We start from the raw sequence: 20,696 nt of genomic DNA, 5'->3' as shown, positions 1-20,696 counted from the left end.
AGATATTCAGACTCATAAATGTGTTTGTTACGCTGAATTAAATACCTCACCAACTCGGATTTTCCAACTGCTTGCTATTGTCATATTTATAAAACTTCAATAAAAAAAAAAAATATGCCAACAGAAATATAAAACAAAGTTAAAAATATGTAATGGGGTCGGATTTTCCAACTGCTTCCTCTTTCTATTTATTTAAAAACTATGTATCCTGATCGATGCGTATTCAATTTCTATTGATTTCTCTCTCATAATAATTAATAACTAACTTTATTCCAAAATTAATAACTGACTATTTAAATTACTAATCAGTCTAGTAAATAAAAATATAAATAAATACAAGAAAATTAGGTTGACTATTTGATTTCAATTAGCAGCCCACAAGGCACCCAATTTTTATCAAACATTACAAAACCTCAATTTGCAGCTATATATATATATAGACCATGAGCTCAATAATTTTCCATTTTTAAAGTATTTATGCAAATGCTGCAGTCTGCAAGTGCATATAATTTAGGCTAATTTATGCAGACGTTTGAAGATGTTTATTGGCTTTACCTACAAGGTAGGGCTTCTAAGTTATGTCTGCAGCCTTCAATTTCAAACCTTTCAATTTTCTGAACAACTGATACTATTTATACTAAAAGGAAGGTGGTTGGGCTTAGGCTCACAATGAGCTAGTAATAATGTAGTTCAAATTCGACTTTGACGATAATCGAACCTAAGATTTCTCATTTACAAGTGAAGAGGAATACTACTTAACCGTAGTACTAAGTGGCCAAACCTTACAATTTTGAGTGGTCAAACTGACGCCACCAAATGCAATATTATCAGGAAACAATTTAAGACTTCATAAAATCAAGTAAAAATTAAAATTGAATGAAAAAAGAGAGGAAAAAAAAAAAAGTAATGGGTGCTGCCAAACTGGGCCTTGAGTATTTAACTGAAGAAAAAAACTATATGGGCCTGATTATGTGAGTCAAGTGGGCTGGGCCTATCTTAGCTATTACCCAGGTCCATGGACCCAGCGTTGTGCAGATGCAAGATCTCTAACAAATTGGTTAGAAAAAGACCCGTTTACAGCTTTTAATAGGTTGGCCGTTGGATCAAATCCGCCCAATCCACAATCCGGACCCTTGAAATTTGATCCAACGGCTAAAAACAGGAACTTACTTTAAAAGTTATAATAACTTTAACCGTTGGATCAAATTTCAAGAGCTCGAAGTGGTGGATTTGATGAAAGGGATCAGAGAGGATCCCTTTCTGATTTTTTATACTCATTTTCTGTATTGTGCTTTTATGTTTAATTTAGACATTTAAACTGAATTAAATAAAAAAAATGAATAAATAAATGGAAGCGTGTGAAAAGAAAAAAAAGCATGTATGTGTGTGTGTCTATATATATATATAGAGAGAGAGAGAGAGAGAGAGAGAGAGAGAGAGAGGAGTGGGGGGGGATAGTTACACACTCATTTTTACCGCTTGACATCCTTGTTAATTTTTTGTCATTGATCTTCTTCAATTCGTTCAATCCGATCATCGAAAATTGAGAGGGTGTCATATTCCCCAACTAGAAAGACGAATATATATTCGTTAATTTAACTATATCACCTTAAGCCTCATCCTTTTCAAGCAAAAATAAACTTAAATTAGATTTCTCGTGAGGATGGATCTTCTCTTCTAGTACCAGATTCTCTCTTAATATGGTTGAAAAACTAAAGTCTTTAATTGAGCAATCTATCTCATCTTCTTCTAAAGCAGACTTGAAAAAGGTCTTACAAATTCTTGACCTCGATCACTTGGACGAAGAAATGACATCAATGTCTACTTCCTCTCAACAACTAATCTATGAAGGCTTAGCATATGATAATAGAGATGACCGTTATGGGATTCTTTCACCCATTCCTTAAGGCAAAAAAGCATGAATTGCTTTTCTTATGAAAACAAACAAGATAAGAATAATTGAAATGTTGCCTAATATCAAGACAAGAAAATAATTATTCTACTTGTGAATAATTGGCTACTTTTTATGTAGTTATGTGCGTCTGTTTGATTCTTTATTTAAGAGTCTTTTATTTTGTTGTTCACCTATGTGAAGTTGAATTAGATTCACTGAATAAAGTGAATATGTCATCCACCTATAGAAGGCTACTTTATGGTGACCCTCTACTTAGGCAACACATAGAAGATTATTTCTTTATCGTTTTGTTCTTAGGTTTTGTTATAAATAGAGCCTTGGTGCTCAGTTGTAAACAAGCTTTTTCTTCAAATTGTAAAATTATAGTCTAAAAGTATGACAGTGCTTTGGTGTCTGTTGTAACTACCCTGTGTGCATCTTTCTGACTGAAGATATAATAAATGTGAGGTTGTTTTATTCTTTTCTTACATCTTTATTTTGCTTTATGCTTCTTTATCTATTTTAATTTCCTTTTACTTTATATTTGTTTATTTCAATTGTTATTAATAATTTTATCATGTTCATACATATATTCTCTTCCGATTACAAATTTAAACAAGATTAGACGTCTTTGAGTCATATAATAGGCCTTTTAAGGGTGATTAACACGTAATTCACTCTTAAGAGTAAAGTCGCGCCGGTATTTAACGACAAAGTAGATGAAATTTTATCGAATATATCAATGAGAAGGTTAATTGGTTGATTTCAAATAGTCCAGGAGGTAGCAAGTGACATTTTACCACAATGATGAAAATGTGTTAAATTATTGTATGACGGCGTGGATTCAAACTGTGTCGGTGACTAATTTAACATTTAATCTAACAAAATCAATCGTTTGAAAAAAAAAAAATTTAGGAGATTAATTTACCAGAAGATTAGTTTACAAGGTCGTGGATGCAAATTTCTTTCTCTTTGTTATTGGACAAAATTGCACCTACAAAACAATTAACACCTTAGGGTCAAGGCCAAAAGCCTCATGCACCCACGATGAATGGGGGGGGCGCTTTGGCCGAAGAACCTCCGATGCCAAAGCTAGAATTTAGAGAGAAAAGTGTTTGGAGAGTTTTTGGGAGTTTTGCAAGAGTGTGGAACTAGCTTTTTAGAGAAAAATGGGGTTCAATATATAGGGCATAGCCGGTCCCCTTTGGAGAAAATGTGGCCGGCCCTTTGGGGTCTTTTTGGTGTGTAATGGGTGATTAATGGGGTGATTAATGGAATTAATCCATTAATTAGCCTCATTAATTTAATTTATATGGAAGGTTTTGAAGGTTATGGAATGATTTCCTTGTAGAGGATATGGAGTAAAGATGGATGAGATAAATTTGAACTTGTTACCTATTTTAGGCACTCTTGACTCGGTTGATGGATGATTCTCCACTGCTTGCATGTAGGAAATCCAGTGTGTGTCTAGGGTAATTTTGTTATTTTCAACTAAAAATCCACGTGTCGCATCTTGATTATTTTTGGCTCCTCAAGGGTCATTTTCAATTGGCTAATAGTTCAAAAGGTCGAATGACAGTTTATATACATACTAGGCCTGACAATTTCTAATACGACTTGTTAATTCAACATCAAACGACACAAAAAAACGCATTTTAAGTTAACTTGTTAATGAATTAAGTCGTTGTTAGATAATCCATTAACGTTTCAGATCGTTATCGGGTTAGCAGTTAAAAACCCGATACACTATTATAAATGCTTTGGAACCTTGTGATAGGGGACAAGCGGCCCTATCTCGAATCGCATTCTTTTCTGTTATAGCGGGTCCAAGCCGCCGCAATAGACTTAACAGGTAGGCCCTTTGTCCAATCTGGCATCTTACACGTTTTGATTCGATTCTATTTTCTCACTTGTCATCCTCTCGATTCGCCAACTGATCTTCTAACCATCTCCATCTCCCTCTCTCTCTCTCTCTCTCTCTCTCTCTGACAAGCAACTCCAATGGCAGAATCCAAACCTGGAACAACGCAAGCTCCACCTGGTACGATTTTTTTCCAAATATCTGATTCTCGTTTTACTCCTGAAACCCATTTGTTAGATTATCCAATTTGATCATTTTCTGGATCTAATTATTGTTTCGGATTCGATTAGTTTTGCTGAATTTCCTTAAAGTTATCTAATTTTGGTAGATTATAATGTGTTTGTGTAGAAAAGAGGATTATCGTTTAATTAATGGGATGAATTTCTTGTAAATGTCGAAAATTTGTAACAGATAAGGACGTAAAGGCACATAATTTGCTTGAAAGAGCAAAGGAAGAGATTGAGGCAATGCGGCACACTGACAAATCACATCATGATCACAAGGAAACTCATGGATTGCGAAATGATATCGATGAAAACACCCCGTTAGACGGTGTCAAAGCTCCGAATATGTTCGAGAGGGCGAAGGAGGAGTTTGAGGCCATAGTTGAAGCAATTCATCCCAAGAAAGAGTCTCCCACTCACTGGAAAAAAGTTGGTTTTTATTGTCCCCTTAATTTGAACAAATTGAAAAGTTGAAATGTAGGCTGAATTTGGTCTTTTTGATGTGCTTAAATATGTGCTCATTGCGTTTGTTGATTTGATTGCAGGGACGAAAGTAAAAAGGAGTCGAAAAAACAGGAGAAAGCTGATTCTCTATCAGGTATGACGTTCATGACAATGTTGCTTGTATGAGATTTTTTGCCGGAACTTTTGCATGGCTTTACATACTGTAGTTGTCCTCGTAGTTCGGTTTCACCTTGCAGGTCACATTTGGTTTCCCCAATTGGTTGTATTGAAATTCGATCGAAAGCCCATTTTCCTTCATTTTCTTGAGCGTCCCAGGCTTCGTCTTGAATGGATTGTGGTAAAAACTGTTCTGTGTTTGTATTTGCCTCTGAGTCTTTGATCTTCTCCATTGTTAGTTGTTCTACTACAAACATTTAATATTCTAGTTGTTAAGGTCCTCGTGATTGTTTTCATATTGCTTTGCTGAATCACCTGTTTATATGTCAACCTTTGTAATCTTCTCTGTTCGACCAAAAAGAAATCTTTTCCATTTGTGGCATGCTGTCTGAATGCTGTTTGTGGAGGATTCTTGAAACCCAAAGTTTGTGTGCTATTAGTTTTTAGTTGATGTTTGCAGAAAATCATGTCAAGATAGCCAGTTTGATTGGGAGAGCCAAGGAGAAGATTGAGACAATGATGCACCATGAGAAGTCGCCGAAGAATCATGATAAAGAAACACACGAGAAGTCACCAAAGCATCATACCAAAGAAACTCACGGAAGGAGTGATGACATTGACGAGAGTATCCCAATCAATCATGTTAAGGGTCCGAATGTTTTTGAAAGAGCAAAGGAGGAATTTGAGGCCATTGTCGAAGCGATCCATCCCAAGAAAGAAGAGAAAAATCCGGTTTCCACACCTAAGAAGGAAGGTGGGTTTGGGGCGTCAATAGGAAGAGGTTTGGAGAAGGTGTGCTCCCCTCATGGAAACAAAGATTAGTTGTGAGTTTTTTGTCAAGTTGTGTGATACTTCATCCTCATTCTTTTCTGCCTGATGACAAATCAGGGGATATACATGAAAAATTGTAAGATTTTTTGGTTACTTAAGTTTCTATATGGCATTCATGTGCATTATATATCCTTCTTATCACTTGATGGCCTCATTTGGAGTCCGGATTGGATCGGAATGGACAACTTACTATAAATAATCCTTGCACGTTGAAGAACAAAATGAAATTCTGTGTCCAGTTTGAATTGAGAAGATAGATTACTCGTTACAGAAACTTGTACATTCTAATCTCCCAAAACAGAAGATTGGGAGTGATCAGTTTTATTCATGTCCAATCTATCTCCTCAAAAAATGAAATTCATTCACCTCAAGAGCTTTAACATCGTGGTTTATCCGTTCCTATTCAACTTTAGAGTTTGATATGTCTCTTTATCTTCATCCGTAATAGAAATAAAATGTGGGATCTCTCTAGCATCACCTGCTCATCCGTCGATGACTGTTGATTGTTGTGAATCTCACAAGTGGCGAGACTCCCCAAATTTTGCAAAAACAGGTCCCACAAAGCAACGAGACCTTGCCTTTTCATGCATAACAGAGCTAGAGTGCTACACATCTACTTTTGTAGCAATAAATTAGTCACTAGCAAAGCCTGCAGAACGGTGGTCATGACGATCGTCCGAAGACTCCGACCCCATCAATAATGCCATCGGTGACATAAAATAAAGGGCGTATTTTTGCTCACCTACATTAACTTTAGTGTATGCTCATCATACATTTTGTTAGTTGTCATGTGTCCTATCTTTTAATCCTAGTAAACTTGTTAATTAATATAACTATTTTACTTTTTAAAACTAATTTAAACATGATTAAATAAATAAAGTGAACTCCCAGAAGTTTTTCAACTTCCCCAACCAGCCAACCCCCACCCATCCTTTCAATCTTCTTGTTCATAAGCCATGGTGAATCAGCCACTCTATCTTCCGCCATACGCCATCCCTCTTATTCCACTGTAACTCTAATTTATTTTATAAAGAAAACTCAACAAATGTCATCGCCAAGAAAATATCCCAAATCGAAAAAAATTTCAAATCTGTATGTGCACAGAAATGTCCTCGCCAAGAAAGAGAAAGGGCTAGTTCTTTAGGTGAGGCCGCCATCGAATTTCATGGTTGCAATGGTGCAGCCGTCGTAGTTGTCTCTGGCTATTGTTGTATGGTCTTCGATTATCGAGTTGCCGATCATATAGTCACAGTTGAAGAAAAGGTTAAAACAACGTTCTCATCGTCATCATCGAATCTTTGGCCGTGGGTGGGTGTTCATGGGGTTGCTGGGTGGAGAAGTTGAAACGCTTGAGGGGTTTGGATTTTTATTTTTATTTTTAATGCTTAAAATTAGTTTAAAATTTTGAAAAAGATATATTTAATTAACAAGTTTACTAGGGTTAAAGGAAATGACAAATGACAACTAATAAGAAGTATGGTGAGTATACATCAAATTTAATGTGGGTGAGTAAAAATACGGCCTTTTTATCCGGATTTCCATGCACTTATGCAGCAGCAAATTGAACTTCAAAATCGAGAATCTTATTTGCATCGGGATGATACTGTAACAATATTCTAAATTAATCGAGAATTGTATTACAACATATTTTTGATTTGAAATACCATCGCAGTAGCGTAATGTTCTCATCGATCGCAGTCCCAACACAGAACAACTTTTTGCATCCATCAACTTGGAACTTGGGAATTGTGTTTGATCATAATTTACGCAAGGACAAACAAGAAATTGTAAATTGTTACAAAAAATTTAATTTTTAAAATTTGATCAGCAATTTTTGCGTAATCGGGATTTTGTTTTCACTGATCGTCACCCATGTTCTCTCTCCTCCCTCTCTCTTTGCTCTGACTTCAAAACTCATGTATTTAAACAACTTCGATTCGACCCGATCAACCCCCCAACTCACAAACTCGGATCACCCGACTCAGTTCTCTTGTTCCCGATGAATTTTTTGAAAATCGGTGTCTCGGACTCGAACGACGTTGTTAGCAACAGAAACTCCAACAGCAGTAGCATCTCCTGCATGGCATGACCCTACAACCCTCCCCCGCCCGACTCCGCCCTCAACCGCCTCTCAGACAACCTCGAATCGATCTTCGACTCCGCCCACTTCGGCTACTCGCCGACGCCAATATCGTCGTCAACGCCACCCTGGAAGTTCCCGTCCACCGCTGCGTCTTGTCGGCGAGGAGCTCGTTTTTTTAAGAACGTGTTCTCGGCGAAGGACAGATGATCATCGTTGGCGGCTCCTCGGTTTGAATTAAAGGAGCTCGCGAAGGAATACGACGTCGGATTGGACGCGCTCCTCTCCGTTTTGGGGTATTTGTACAGCGGGAAGCTTAGGTCGTTGCCCAAAGGCGTTTGCGTCTGCGTGGACGACGCTTGCGCTCATGTTGCTTGCCGGCCGGTGGTTGATTTCATGGTGGAGATTCTATATGCTTCTGCAACTTTTCAGATCTCCGAATTGGTCTCACTTTATCAGGTAAAAACTTCACTAGTATCTTTTTTATACTTACACGTGCTTAGGTTGGCGGACTGCGACTTCATGGTCAAACTAGTCATTCGCCCCGTATATGGTCAAAATCCATAGTATGACCATAAAATATAGGGTATTGTTATTGTCATTTTAAAAATCTTATTCTACATTTTAAATTTTTTATATTTGGAAAAACAAATACACTTATAAAGAGTGTAGAATGAGATTTTTGAAGTGCCAATAATATTTCTCTAAAACATATTACGTTTGGTTGTTTTTACAGTGATTAGTTTGAACTTTGAATGATATTTTCCAATAATTATTCCGACTCCGACGAGAGGTTGAGATTCACATAATGATAATAGAAGATTATTATGTTGTCGTATCATTAATTTGAACTCTATATAATTAACCGGACTAATTACTGTGATTTGCAGTCAGACAACATAGACATCTTACATTCTTTGATAGTTTAGCAGATGAACAAATTTGGATACTTTTTAGTGTTTATATACGTGCATAATAGTGAAAAACAAAGGTAATGCTATGTACGTTTCCCCAATCTTCTTAAGGCCGAAAGCCTTGTTGGCTTGGAGCTGCCATTTTTGTATACGTGCATGATAGTGAATGTTGTTTAAATTTTTAGCTATCAGCTTTCTAAAATTTCGTTTATATTTTTGTTGTCTGAATTTGAAGGTTTATGTTACCGTGTTCGGTTAACACCTAATCACAATAAAGATTGAGATCCATAGTTTGAATACGTAAACATCTTAAATAGTTTGACGAAAGAACATTCCACTTTCAGCTTTCATACGTGTGTTTATAATAGTGAATGATGTTTATCAACTTTCTGAAACTTTGTTGTTAGTTTGTTTTGTATTGATGATTAATTTCCAGAGGCATCTGCTCGATATTCTTGAAAAAGTTGCCATAGATGACGCACTGGTGGTTCTGTACGTCGCCAACATGTGCGGCAAACCGTGCGAGAGATTGGCGGGGAGGTGCATTGAGATGATAGTGAAGTCTGATGCCGCTGTTGTAACTCTGGAGAAAGCCCTGCCGCAACACACTGTGAAGCAGATCACCGACACCAGGCTTGCATTCGGCTTGGACAGCCCTTAGCAGTGCTCCTCTAGTGCTAGTACTAGTCATTTCCCAGATAAACACACCAAGAGGATACACCGGGCTTTGGATTCAGATGATGTCGAGTTGGTGCGAATGCTGCTGAATGAAGGGCATACCAATCTTGACGATGCCTTTGCGCTGCACTACGCCGTGGCGTACTGTGATGCAAAGACCACAACGGATCTGCTTGATCTTGGAATCGCAGATGTTAATTGTAGGAATTCGAGGGGGTAAACTGTGCTTCACGTTGCGCTATGAGGAAGGAGCCTAAGATCATTGTGTCCCTTGTCACGAAGGGTGCTCGCCCTTCGGATCTTACACTGGATGGGAGGAAAGCTGTGCGGATCACTAAGTGGCTTACCCGGGCTGCAGAATTTTTCAAGTCTAACAACGACGGCAAGTCTTCTTCCAACGATCGCTTGTGCATAGAGATTTTGGAGCAAGCGGAAGGGTTACGTTGCTTGGAGAAGCCTTGCTTTCGCTTGCTATGGCCGGTGATGATCTGCGCATGAAACTCTTGTACCTTGAGAATAGAGGTAAAATTCGCTCTTGTTTGTGTTTAAATTAGAGCGTATGAGTGTTAGTTTGCTCTTCTTTTTTGGCTTATGAAATCTGATTGTGTTGCTGATTGATTGTTTCTTGTCAGTTGGACTGGCAAAGTATCTGTTCCCCATGGAAGCCAAGGTTGTAATGGATATCTCCCAAATCGATGGCGGCGCTTCTGAGTTACCAAAGGATCTGGCCAGTTCTCAGAGGACGACTGTGGACTTAAACGAGGCACCCTTCAAAATCAAGGAAGAGCACCTTAACCGTCTACAAGCTCTATCTCGAGCTGGTATAATCTTGTTTCACAGTATTATCCATCACTTCTTTTCTTTGCTTGATAAGACGATATATTAAATCACTCTAATCTACGAGGAGGGATTTGAACTCGCCTTACCCACGTCTGCTAAAGTTTCAGTATCTGAAATTTTCATGTTGCAGTGGAGATCGGAAACGCTTCTTTCCTCTTTGCTCAGAAGTACCGAATAAGATCATGGACGGTGATGACATATCACAGCTTCAATACACGGGGAATGACACGCCAGAGTTGCGGCTCACAAAGAGACGAAAGTACATGGAACTCCAGGAAGTACTAACCCAGGCATTCGACAAGGACAAGGAGGAGTTCGATCGGTCCGGGATATCTTCTTCATCGTCGTCGACATCGATAGGCGTGGTAAGGTCTAATGGTAGTAAGATCACCATCAAGAAATAAGATAGTTTTTGCCAAACCTAATAGGTAGAATGTTCATTCTCTCTCTCACCTGCTCTTCATTTTTTCTTTCTTTCTTTTTGATACATAGATTATAGGAGAGCTTCTCGTAGCGATGATTTCGGGTTTGTATACTGTTCGTTTTAGATCGTAATTCTATGTTAAATCATGTACCTTTGTTAATATCATAATCACGTTCTTGGTTAATACGAGATGAATTTTGTAGCAATGGCTCATGAACTATGTCCCGAGTTGCATTTCGTCTCTGAGCTCGAATAGCAAGAGGAGCAAATAATGTATAATGTTTTGGGGTTAACTTATGTCTCCACACTATTTGTGCTTTATCAAGAAAAGTTTAGGCGATAAAAGGCTACCAGCATCCTAGGGCTAGGGAATACCAAGTCTCTTCGAAGACTTACAGAGAGATGTTAGCTCAATTTTGGTTCTTACGAACTCAACCAACCCTCATTGACAAAAATAATGTCATTTTAACACACAAACTTAAAAAGTATTTCAGCAATGTGATCAATTTTATGTGTCCAAGTAACAATATTGTTCTGTAAAATGTGGTTCCAAAGGAGTTTTGTATTGTATTGTATTAGATATGTTCACCGATTGGCATTGTGTCCCAAAGACGAGTACCATTTCCAACGGAAAATACTTGACTCTTTACCCATAAAAAGTCAAATATATAGATCAAAATTTGATTTGCGTTACACTGTGATTTACAATTAAAGAGGAATGTAAGGAACTAAGTAGTATTCATTTCCGAACCCCTCATGCGAACAGAATGAACATATTTGCACTACGCAGAGTTTACGTTCTTAACCATGCTGTGCAAAATCAGTACAACAGAGAGAAATGTTTAAAACTTAGGGATTAATACAGCAAAAGTACAAAACATTACTCCGTAACTCAAAAAGTCTTACAGGATTGAGGAGTTCTCGATTCACCTGTGGTTGCATCTTCATTCTTAGATTTATACTGTAAAAGTGAAATACCCGAAACAGATTATATTTTTCCGCAGTCAGCACAGAGTTATATTGAAGAGAAGATAAAAGAATTCTACCTGTGAAATTCAAGGCACTAAGCCAATGCAACCAGCTTGCTCCACCAAGGAGTTACTCACATATGCGCTCCAATCGCACGGCTTGACAATCAAATCCTCCAATTCTTGGTATAAACTGGAATCGTTCAGTGCACATTCATCATCGAAAACTATATACTCTTCCAGAAATTTATCGGACATGTCATCATAAGCACAGGGCACATACTCCGAGCTGCTTGTTCCGGCCATCACACTTGGATTTAGATCTTGACCTGCATTACATGATTTATCAACTATGGGAGATGATACCGGGGTTTCATTTTGTTTGGAAGCAATTCCCTCTGAGATTTGTTCAGCAAGTGCAGACTGCATAGGCACCAGATCTTCCTCAATTTGGCCTCTACAATCAAATCTGAGGCTGGCATTTATCCACTCATCAAAGCTTTCGATGTCTTGGGCCGGAGACAATCTCCTTCTCTTGCCTAGATCACCTCCATCCAACTCTCTCTTTATCACTCTCTTCAGCATTAGCTGCTGCACAAAAGTGGGATTCATGGTGGTTTTGGTGAGGAAAAAGAGCATACTTTGCTGCTTACACACGGAACTTCGAATTTGTTGTTCAACCGCAGTCAGTTGATGCTGAGAGTACTTTTGCTGTTGTCTGAGATTCAAGATTTCCAACCTCAAAAAGTCCTGGTCTTTTTTTAGTGACTCAATTTCAGCTTCCAACCTGGCTTTGGTTGAATGGGCAGCGACTGGGGTCGGCTTATTGTTGTACCTTCTTCTTCTCTTGATGTTCTTCAGCAAGTGCTTCTTCCCACCCTGGAACCCTTCATTTGCAAACTCCCACCTGTCCGGATCAACCTTTTTGAATCCCTAAAAACATAACATTCAACAAAATCTTTCAAAAACTCAAAGATTACGAAAGCTCGAGCATAAACAAAGGGATCAACACACCCTCATCTAATTTTTTTTTTGTTATCTTCTTCAATTCATTTAATCCGATGACCGAAAATTGAGAGGCGTGTGAAAGATAAAAAAGAAAAAAATTAGAAGGTGTGATTCAATTAATTCAATTCGATGACCTAAACAAATCGAGATGACAAACAATTTATAAGCATTCAAGCAAAAATAACAAATTAGAGGGGAAAAAAGCCATGCAACAAACCAATCATGTAAGAGTAAGAGTTAGACACCCTATCCTGACCAATTGGCCTAAACTCTGAGTCTACCAACCCAAATAATCATTTAAATCAGAAACATGCATACAATTTGAAGCTGAATTCTACTTCTTTTTTTCTTTCATATGTTAGTAAAAACCAAGTAAATTAGTAAAAAACAAAACTTGAAGAAAAGATAGAAAATTTACATAAGTGTTGAGCTGGCGAATGAAGCTTGAGATATTGTTGTGCTTGAAGTATTTGGGCAGGAGAGTCCTGGAGAATTCGTACAAGTCCCAAACAATGAAGCTCTGCCGAGTATGACTCCACGAAACGACGGAATCGGTTTCCGGGTCGTCCACCATCTGAAAAGTCTTGTTCAAGAACGGCGGTGGGCCCACCTCGCGCAAACCCTCCATGGGTTTAGGCAGCTCCATGGAAGAAGACCCAAAATCACCACCACAGCCGTTGATGGTGTTGAAGTGGCCTCCACCGTCGAAGTCATCATCCTCCACAACCACAACATCTACTGTTTCTTCCTTCACGTGGAGCTAATTCCGCCGCTCGGTTCGGCGGAGCGGCGGAGGAAGACGAGGAAGACAAGAGGTCAAAGTTTCCGCCTTTGGAAGAAGTCAATGTCTTTATCCCTTTTTTCAGTTCGGTCACTTCTTCTTTGACTTGATCAAGCTCGTTCTCTGCTTGTTTCAAACCATTGCTGGTTTTTGGAAACTGGGTTTTCGACGACAGTGGCCGGGAAGGCGTCCCATCACCGTCTCCACCGCCTGAACTTCCACCACCGTCAGGAACCACCATTTTTCTCTTGAATAAGAAACAGGGTATTTTGCAAGCCTGAAAAAATCGACTTGGGTGGTCTACTGGAGGTCGTATTTTTTTGTTTTTTTCTTCTTTCGATGCTTTACAAATGAATTGTGGCGGTTAGTGAAACATTGCAGAGTTTTATATACATGCGGAAACACAGAAAATCATGTACCAAGAGGCAGAGATTTCTGTTTTATTTGGGGGTTCTTTTGTCCTCTTCAAATCTTGGGTATTTTTTTTTTCTTTAATTTTTTTGGAGTCTATTTGAATTTGCCTCTTCACTCTCTCTGGGTTTTCAGTCGGTATCCGAGTGTGTGTCCACGTCTCTGTGCTTATTCCATTTTTGGGTTTACTAAATTGACCCAACCTACTCACAGTCCCTCTACTTTCTAGAAACTTCCTAATTACTCCATCTTTTTATTTTCTAGTGCATCACCATTCATCTAGGGGTGGGCACAGGCCAGGCTAGGCTCAAAAGTGAAGGAACCGGACCGGACCCGTTCATAAATACAATGGGGCGGGGCAGGTTTTGGATTTTTTAAAACAGGATTCGGACCTAACCCGGCCCTTTTGAAACGGGCCGGTTCTTACGGGTCCCCACGGGTCCAAATCTTTCACTCACGCCTCAAGTTTGGTGGTCTTTCCTCTTTGTTCTCCTCATTCGAAGATTCGCTTCTTCGAACAACATTGTTATCGGCGGTTCCATCAAAACAACCACCGCAAGATCTGCACTCTCAAGGCAAATTAGGGATTAAATTAGGGTTTTCACATAACTCTTTCATACAAACCCACGAATCCAATTTGCCTTCTCATCATAAAAGAAAGGGAATAAGTTTCTGAATCTAAGCAATTTCAATCAATTCCCTTGTGATTTCCACTTCCTCCTCGTCGACCAAAAGGTTATGCAAATAGGGAAAAAAAAGAAGCATTGATCTATAATTTCAAGTCCCAGATAAAACATAAAATTTCAAGTTCACAAAACCTAAATAATTTCACCTTGTGATTGTGTTGCATATGCTCTCCAATTCCGTCTTGTCTTCGAACTCATCGGCATCCGATAACTGGTTGTTGTCCAACCACTGGATGGCAGTCTCTCGATTGAGTCGTCAATCTTCTTGTCCTTCATGGAGTTTGGGGATTGTGGGTCTCTTGGGATGGAGAAAAAGAGGGTCTGAGTGGGAAAAAAAAAGTGAAATGAGTGAAAAAAATAACACAAAAATAAAGGAAGAGTGAAAAAAAAAGAGAGGGTGAAACGAGTGAAAGAAATAAGTGAAATGTAGTACAAGTACTAGTGTACTGCACAAAACCAACGCAGTACTTGGACTTTTGGACCAGAAAATTGAGTGGGCTTGAGAGAAATGGGTCCGGCCGGGGCCCTGTTTCTTGGGCTTTTTGGACCCGCCTCGCCCCGTTAATTTCTTAAACCCGCCCCGGCCCGTCCCGTTTGTGTTTTACAATTTTAAGACCTGCGCCATACCCACCCCGAACCGCATGTACCCGACCCGCCCCGCGGGTCTAGTACCCGTTTGCCCACCTCTACGTTCACCAGAACCCTAATTTCAAAATTTAAATTGAGCGGTGAATCCTGTGTTGCACAGCTTAGAGCAACTCCACCCCTTCCGATCTTCTAGTAAATCGGGTGATTCAATCCCGCTACCCTAACAAAAATTGCTCTGGCTCACCTAAATCCCCGTTGTTATTCAACAGGCCTAGGGACCCACGTTGCTAGCATTCAGTTTATGTTCAAACGTGGGCCGTTGAATTTCTTAAATTCGACGATCCACATTAATCAGTCTTTTTTAATTTAAAAAAAATAAATAAAATACAAAAAAAATTTGAAAATTGGTTGAGCTCACGTGGCACAACCTGAGATGTTGGATTGCAAAAAATTGTGACACAATGGTCTCTACCATTCATTTGAAAAAATAATTATTAAAAATTATTAAAAAAACACAAAAAAAATGGAGAAAAATTTAAACTAACAGATTTTGAAATTAAATATAATATTTTTATTTTTATTATTTAAAAAAAAATTGTTAATGTCAATTGCCCGGTAAGAAGTGGAGATGTGCTTGGGCAATTACATTGTATTATTGAATGTAATCGCTCAACATCACATTGTATATTGAATCAAGATGTCACATATTGATGAATTCGTTTTGTATAAGTTATGCTTCAACATTTAATTTTGTTAAAGAACCCCACAATCCAAAGTCACATACTGATAAATTCATTTCATATGAGTCACTCTTTAAAGTGTAAGTTTGCTAGAGGATCCCACAATCCAAGTGCCAAATGTGAGACTTGATCAATATGTCTCAAGAGTCCCACAACATCTAAGCACAAGAGTTAAGACTTAAGATTAAGTGACACCCCGACCCGGAATGTCCACTTGGACTCCGAATCGAGTTGTGCTGGCTGACACCTGGAAGGTGACGAAGCCATAAAGTGTAGTGATGTGGAAAATGTGAATAAATTTAAACCTAAAAGTGCCTAAACATAAGAGTGTGTTGGTGAGCGGGAATGAACCAATTTCACATGTGATGACAGAGCATAAGTACAGTATAGTAAGATAGGGTGAGAATTATATCATTAAAGGTAATCTCCAATACTAAGATTTACCAAGAGTCATCGTCGATACGTGAGCTTAGCTATTGAAACCTGAAGGGGCGAAAAACAAGGGTGAGTGGGCCTGAAAATAAAGTTTTAATAAAAACCTTTGAAAACGTTATAACCCCTCGCCGTAAAACATGTATATTTTCAAAATGTACATACTACGTATAGTATGAAAATACTTACCGTAACCTGCAAAACGTAAATAAGGCATGACATCCCAAAATCTCAACAGTAATATAAGTAAAATCAGGTGCTCAACAACCTATGCTAGCACACCAGTTGGAGTCGCTTAATGCGACCTGTACAATTGAACCTATTGCTCATTAATCTATGCTAGCACATGAGTCAGAGTCGCCTAATGTGACTTGTACGACACGACTGGGTGTAATCATAATATATGCTTTAGTGCTATGATCACATGAAGACTGGCGATAATCGTGGTCACCTACGAGTCGAAGTCGCCTAATGCGACCTATACGACAATATTGGCACCTACTTGGATCCAAGGCGAGTGTGCGGTGCGGGAGGTGAACATACACGTGAAGGACTAGCCCTGGCCCGGGGCGAGCACTAACACTAGGGTGCAACAATGATGAACATACTACATGAATATAAGCATGTCATAATCATGCAATAATTCTAATAAACATAATAAACTTACATGCGCATCCTGTAGAATTATTTTGGCATTTCACAACAGTGCAACATATCTTATAACATTATTTAGTCATGGCATGATATGCATAAATCAATTCAAAAGCATTTGTGGAAACTATAAAGTTTATATATATACTATAAAAAGAAAAGACCCACTCACCTGAAGTCTGCACTACAATTCCCTAACACGAATATCGAGGCGTCACGAACGATCGTCTCCTAGAACAAATATCAAATCACGTCTTAGAATTCTTATCAATAGAACACGTAACTTACATAAAAAAACATCCCCAATGACGTTTTATAATGATTGGAAACCCATTGACCAAAAGTCAACCATCGGTCAAAGGTTGACGATAGGGTCCACAACCCTACGTAACTCGATTTGGAAGATCTACATCTCGGATTTCCAATCTGTAACTTCCCAAGGGTTTCAATAAGCTTCTATAACAATATTCTACAGTTTCAGAACGATCCAACGGTCGAATATCCGCTAATTGCTAAAATTAAATGGCGGTCAATGTTTTATTTTACGAACTTAGGAATCTAATTCGGGAAGATCCGTAAGTTAGATTCCCAATCCATCAATTCCTATTGTCCACAAATATTACGTACCATAACGTATTAAAGTTTGGTGACGATCCAATGGTCGGATTGTCGAAACATAAAATGGTCAAATGACGTAATATTCCATACTAGGTTCAAACTATCGAACTATAACAAATAGTTATCAAATTGACATCAGAACATCAAATTTAACTCAAAAAGGCAGCGTCGGCCCACTGGTCACGCGCTGCCGCACATGGCGGTTAATCGCCCCGACTCGCCGAAAAATTCAACTATTTCAAAAAATTCTAAAATTTTACAGGAATGAAGATCTCAACGATCAGAGCAAGTTTTATAACTGTGACTAAGTCCAATTTGGCCAAGAAAAGCTCCAATTTGTCTCTAACCCGCTGAAAACCCTAAAAATAGTGGCATTCAATTCGGCTTCTCCGGTGCTTCACCGCCTCCAAGGTTATTTGGGGTTTGTTCCTGGGCTCAGGGAGATTCTAATAGTGGTGGTGGTTGATAGAGTTTGTTTCAGAAATGGCGGATCGCCGCCGTGAGTGCCCTTGAAGCCGTCGGTGCAAAATCACAAAACCTAGGCTTAAAATCCACCAATTAATGGATGAAAATGAAAGAGGGGAGGTTATGGGATGGTTTCCAGGTGGTGGCTTGCGTTAATACGTTAGAATTTGGCCAGAGGAACCAACAGTTCCATTGTTTCCAACTGGGTTAGGTTGCACGATTTAGGCGAGGGATCCATGATCCCGTGCCTCACTCTTCTCTCTCTTTCCCCCTTTCTTCTTCTTTTGATTGTTCCTTCTGTCTTCTCTTTCTCCCTCATTGGACAGCCTTTCTTCCTCTCTCCTCTTCCTTCTTCTCTCATTTCTCTCGCACCATTCTCTTTTTTTTATTTTTCTTCTCTGATTGGGCAGTAGCCCCTTCATTTCTTCTCCCTAACTTTCCATTCACAGCCAAACACGTGGCTCCCTAAAACAAGTCACACAAATGTCTCCCAAATATGAAATTTATCAATTTGTCTTCGATACTCGAAGTTTCGTAAAATTTTAACCGTAGCTCCAATTCTGATTCCGCTTGTACCTACGTGTTCATATCGTCGAGTACTTCGAGAATACGATAAAATAATTGGTTGTATAAGTTACTAAAAGATAGTCAACTAAAGTCAACAATCTTGCTTCTAGGTCATTATCGTCAATTCACTCATTTAAAATTAATAAAACCATAAAAGTAGGGACATGTTGTCACATTAAATGCCCTTCAAGGATGTTGAAGTTTATTATAATAGTTTCAAATTCTCCCCTTCTCTTTTTTAATAGTATTTTTTTTTTTAAACAAAGGAATGATCAATATAGGCATTAGGTTGACATTGTAGTAACTTTGAAATAATTCTTATGCATTTCAACATGTGGGGCTTAGGCCTTAGAGAGGTCCACAGTAAAGTTGTGAGGAGTTGCACACGATATAATTTGTCGGTCACTCGCCTATACTACGCTGTAGTGGTGGGCACTTTAATGGGTTTACAGACCAACACGATCAACCCATTAGACAAGGGTTGGATTGGGTTGGGTTTTGAACTTTAAAAGTTTAATTTTGGTATAACCGACCACACATTTAATAGGTGGGTTAAATTGGGTTAAAGTATGTTAGTCTGATTTATTAAATAGATTTAAAAATAAAATTTAATAACTTTTAATTGCACTTTTTTAGAATGCTTGATTTGAATAGTGAAATTTTTATTAGGCTTGTTTTATATAAGTATTGATTACTTTGCTTTCATAATCACAAAAGGAATAAGAAAGAAACCAATCAAGCCTAACCTTTGTCCTTATCATTAAAACTCAAAGTTTTCAAACCCTTTTCATTAGTTTTCCTTAGTTTAAACTGTCAAGATTATGTGGTCACTTTTGTCGATTTTTTTTCATTTACATGCACTCAGTTGTTTGTCTTTATTTGCCAAGTATGGTGCTCTGTAGACATTGCTTGAATTCCCATAAACGTTATTCATTCAAAGTATCATGTGTCGTTGCGTGAATGAAGTTAATGTTATAAAAGCAGTGTGAATGCCTACTAAAAAAAACAGTATGAATGAAGACTTTGAAAGATGATTAAAGTTTACTATTCACACGATAACTTTGATTGCCATTAATGTATTAAAATAAGGGGGTTTTAAGGAAACACCTTTGGTATTATTCATATTTAATCATAAAGACATTCTTAGTATAAAAAGTCCATAATGGATCAAACTTTTTTCTTTATTTACTCTTATGCCATTATTCTATTCATCATGGTGGGTCCCACAATGATGTTTACTTTTTTGTTTAATGCTTGAATTATTGTACATAATTTTGCATGATGTTACTGTAATTTGTTGCATTATTGTGCTACTTTTCATCTTTTGCTAGTCTGCTGCCAGCTCTTCTATGCTTCCATCATGTTGTCAATGTGCAGTTCCTCTTCTGTCATACTATTCCAGTATTGTTCATCTTTTTTTCTAGTTCAGCCTCTCTTTCTCTATCTTCTTTTATCTTGTAATAAGTATTTGCAGTTTCTCCTTTGAAATTTTGAGACTTCCAATAGGGCTGATGGCGGGTTTTTGTTTTGTTGTAAATCTACATTTCTTTATCTTCTACTACTAATAACATATCATACTTAAAATCTTCAAACTCATCTAAGGCTAACATTTGGATTCTTCGATATCTCAAAATAATTTAGTGTGAAGGAGTCCATCTGTAGGGTGCTATGGAAGACAATTCATTTAGTATGACATTATGCCTAGCTTATTCCTTATACATATGCATATACCCATCTAAAGAACTACGAATAAAACTTATACGAATATCTTTCTATTCTTCTAAGTAATCTTGCACTGCTTTCTTAAGCTTATCAAGGAATAATTCTAATTGGGGACTATGGTTAATAAATATTTTATCAAGATAGGCAAACTATAATAGTAAGTTGTGGTAACTTGTACTCTGTTATGCTTCTTCTGATGCTCATAATTAAAATGTCATGATCTAAAATCTCTCATGTTAATCATGGCCAAAGCTATGCTAACTTTTGATTTACAAATACAACTCTCTCTACTATCACAAAGACATGATGGAGATATCTTTGTAATAATATCTATCTCTGGTTTAGGATCAAAGATGGATTGATATATAGCTCATTGTAATGGTAATTCCAGTTCTTACATGAACTGTGATGCTTTGTTTAAGATCTCATACTACATATCTATTGGCATTATACAGAGCACATTGTAATTGTGATTGCAGTTGTTTCATGAACTATGATGTTCTGTTCAAGATCTTATATTGCATATCTATGGACATTATTCTTAATTTTGCTGTTGAAATTCCTTCTAATAAGATATCATCTTTTATTAAGTCTAATGGTATAGTCTTAATAAATCTTTTATATTTATGTTTTTTCTTCGCTTGTCTGATGCTGCTCCATTTTAGCATCTCCTTTGAAAATCTTAATCTTAA

General features: G+C 37.9%; 2 protein-coding genes and 2 pseudogenes across 2 annotated transcripts; 3 read left to right on the top strand and 1 right to left on the bottom strand.

Moving 5' to 3' along the window:
- The first annotated feature begins 3,777 nt into the window (after positions 1-3,777).
- Positions 3,778-4,577, top strand: LOC103944012. Its single transcript, XM_048569384.1, has 3 exons — positions 3,778-3,935; positions 4,167-4,408; positions 4,525-4,577. The coding sequence occupies exons 1-3, from the start codon at positions 3,896-3,898 to the stop codon at positions 4,534-4,536; spliced, it is 294 nt and encodes a 97-aa protein (XP_048425341.1). The 5' UTR covers positions 3,778-3,895; the 3' UTR covers positions 4,537-4,577.
- A 473-nt stretch (positions 4,578-5,050) lies between these two features.
- LOC125474809 lies at positions 5,051-5,422 on the top strand. Its single transcript, XM_048578897.1, has one exon. The coding sequence runs from the start codon at positions 5,051-5,053 to the stop codon at positions 5,420-5,422; it is 372 nt and encodes a 123-aa protein (XP_048434854.1).
- A 1,685-nt stretch (positions 5,423-7,107) lies between these two features.
- On the top strand, positions 7,108-10,497 carry LOC103944041 (annotated as a pseudogene).
- Positions 10,498-11,020: 523 nt separating this feature from the next.
- LOC103944011 lies at positions 11,021-14,589 on the bottom strand (annotated as a pseudogene).
- Positions 14,590-20,696: the final 6,107 nt, after the last annotated feature.

The sequence above is a fragment of a genome, unplaced genomic scaffold (assembly GCF_019419815.1).
Source record: "Pyrus x bretschneideri cultivar Hongxiangsu unplaced genomic scaffold, Pyrus_bretschneideri_v1 Contig1, whole genome shotgun sequence".
NCBI lineage: Eukaryota > Viridiplantae > Streptophyta > Magnoliopsida > Rosales > Rosaceae > Pyrus > Pyrus x bretschneideri.
Note: the sequence above shows the minus strand (reverse complement) of the source record. Positions and strands in the feature narration are given on the sequence as shown.

Bases quoted from the DNA above. Each gene is read 5' to 3' on its own strand.
- LOC125474809 (XM_048578897.1), top strand. From the start codon at position 5,051: ATGTTTGCAGAAAATCATGTCAAGATAGCCAGTTTGATTGGGAGAGCC.
- LOC103944012 (XM_048569384.1), top strand. From the start codon at position 3,896: ATGGCAGAATCCAAACCTGGAACAACGCAAGCTCCACCTG. The intron at 3,936-4,166 runs GTACGATTTTTT...AATTTGTAACAG, and splicing joins AACAACGCAAGCTCCACCTG to ATAAGGACGTAAAGGCACAT.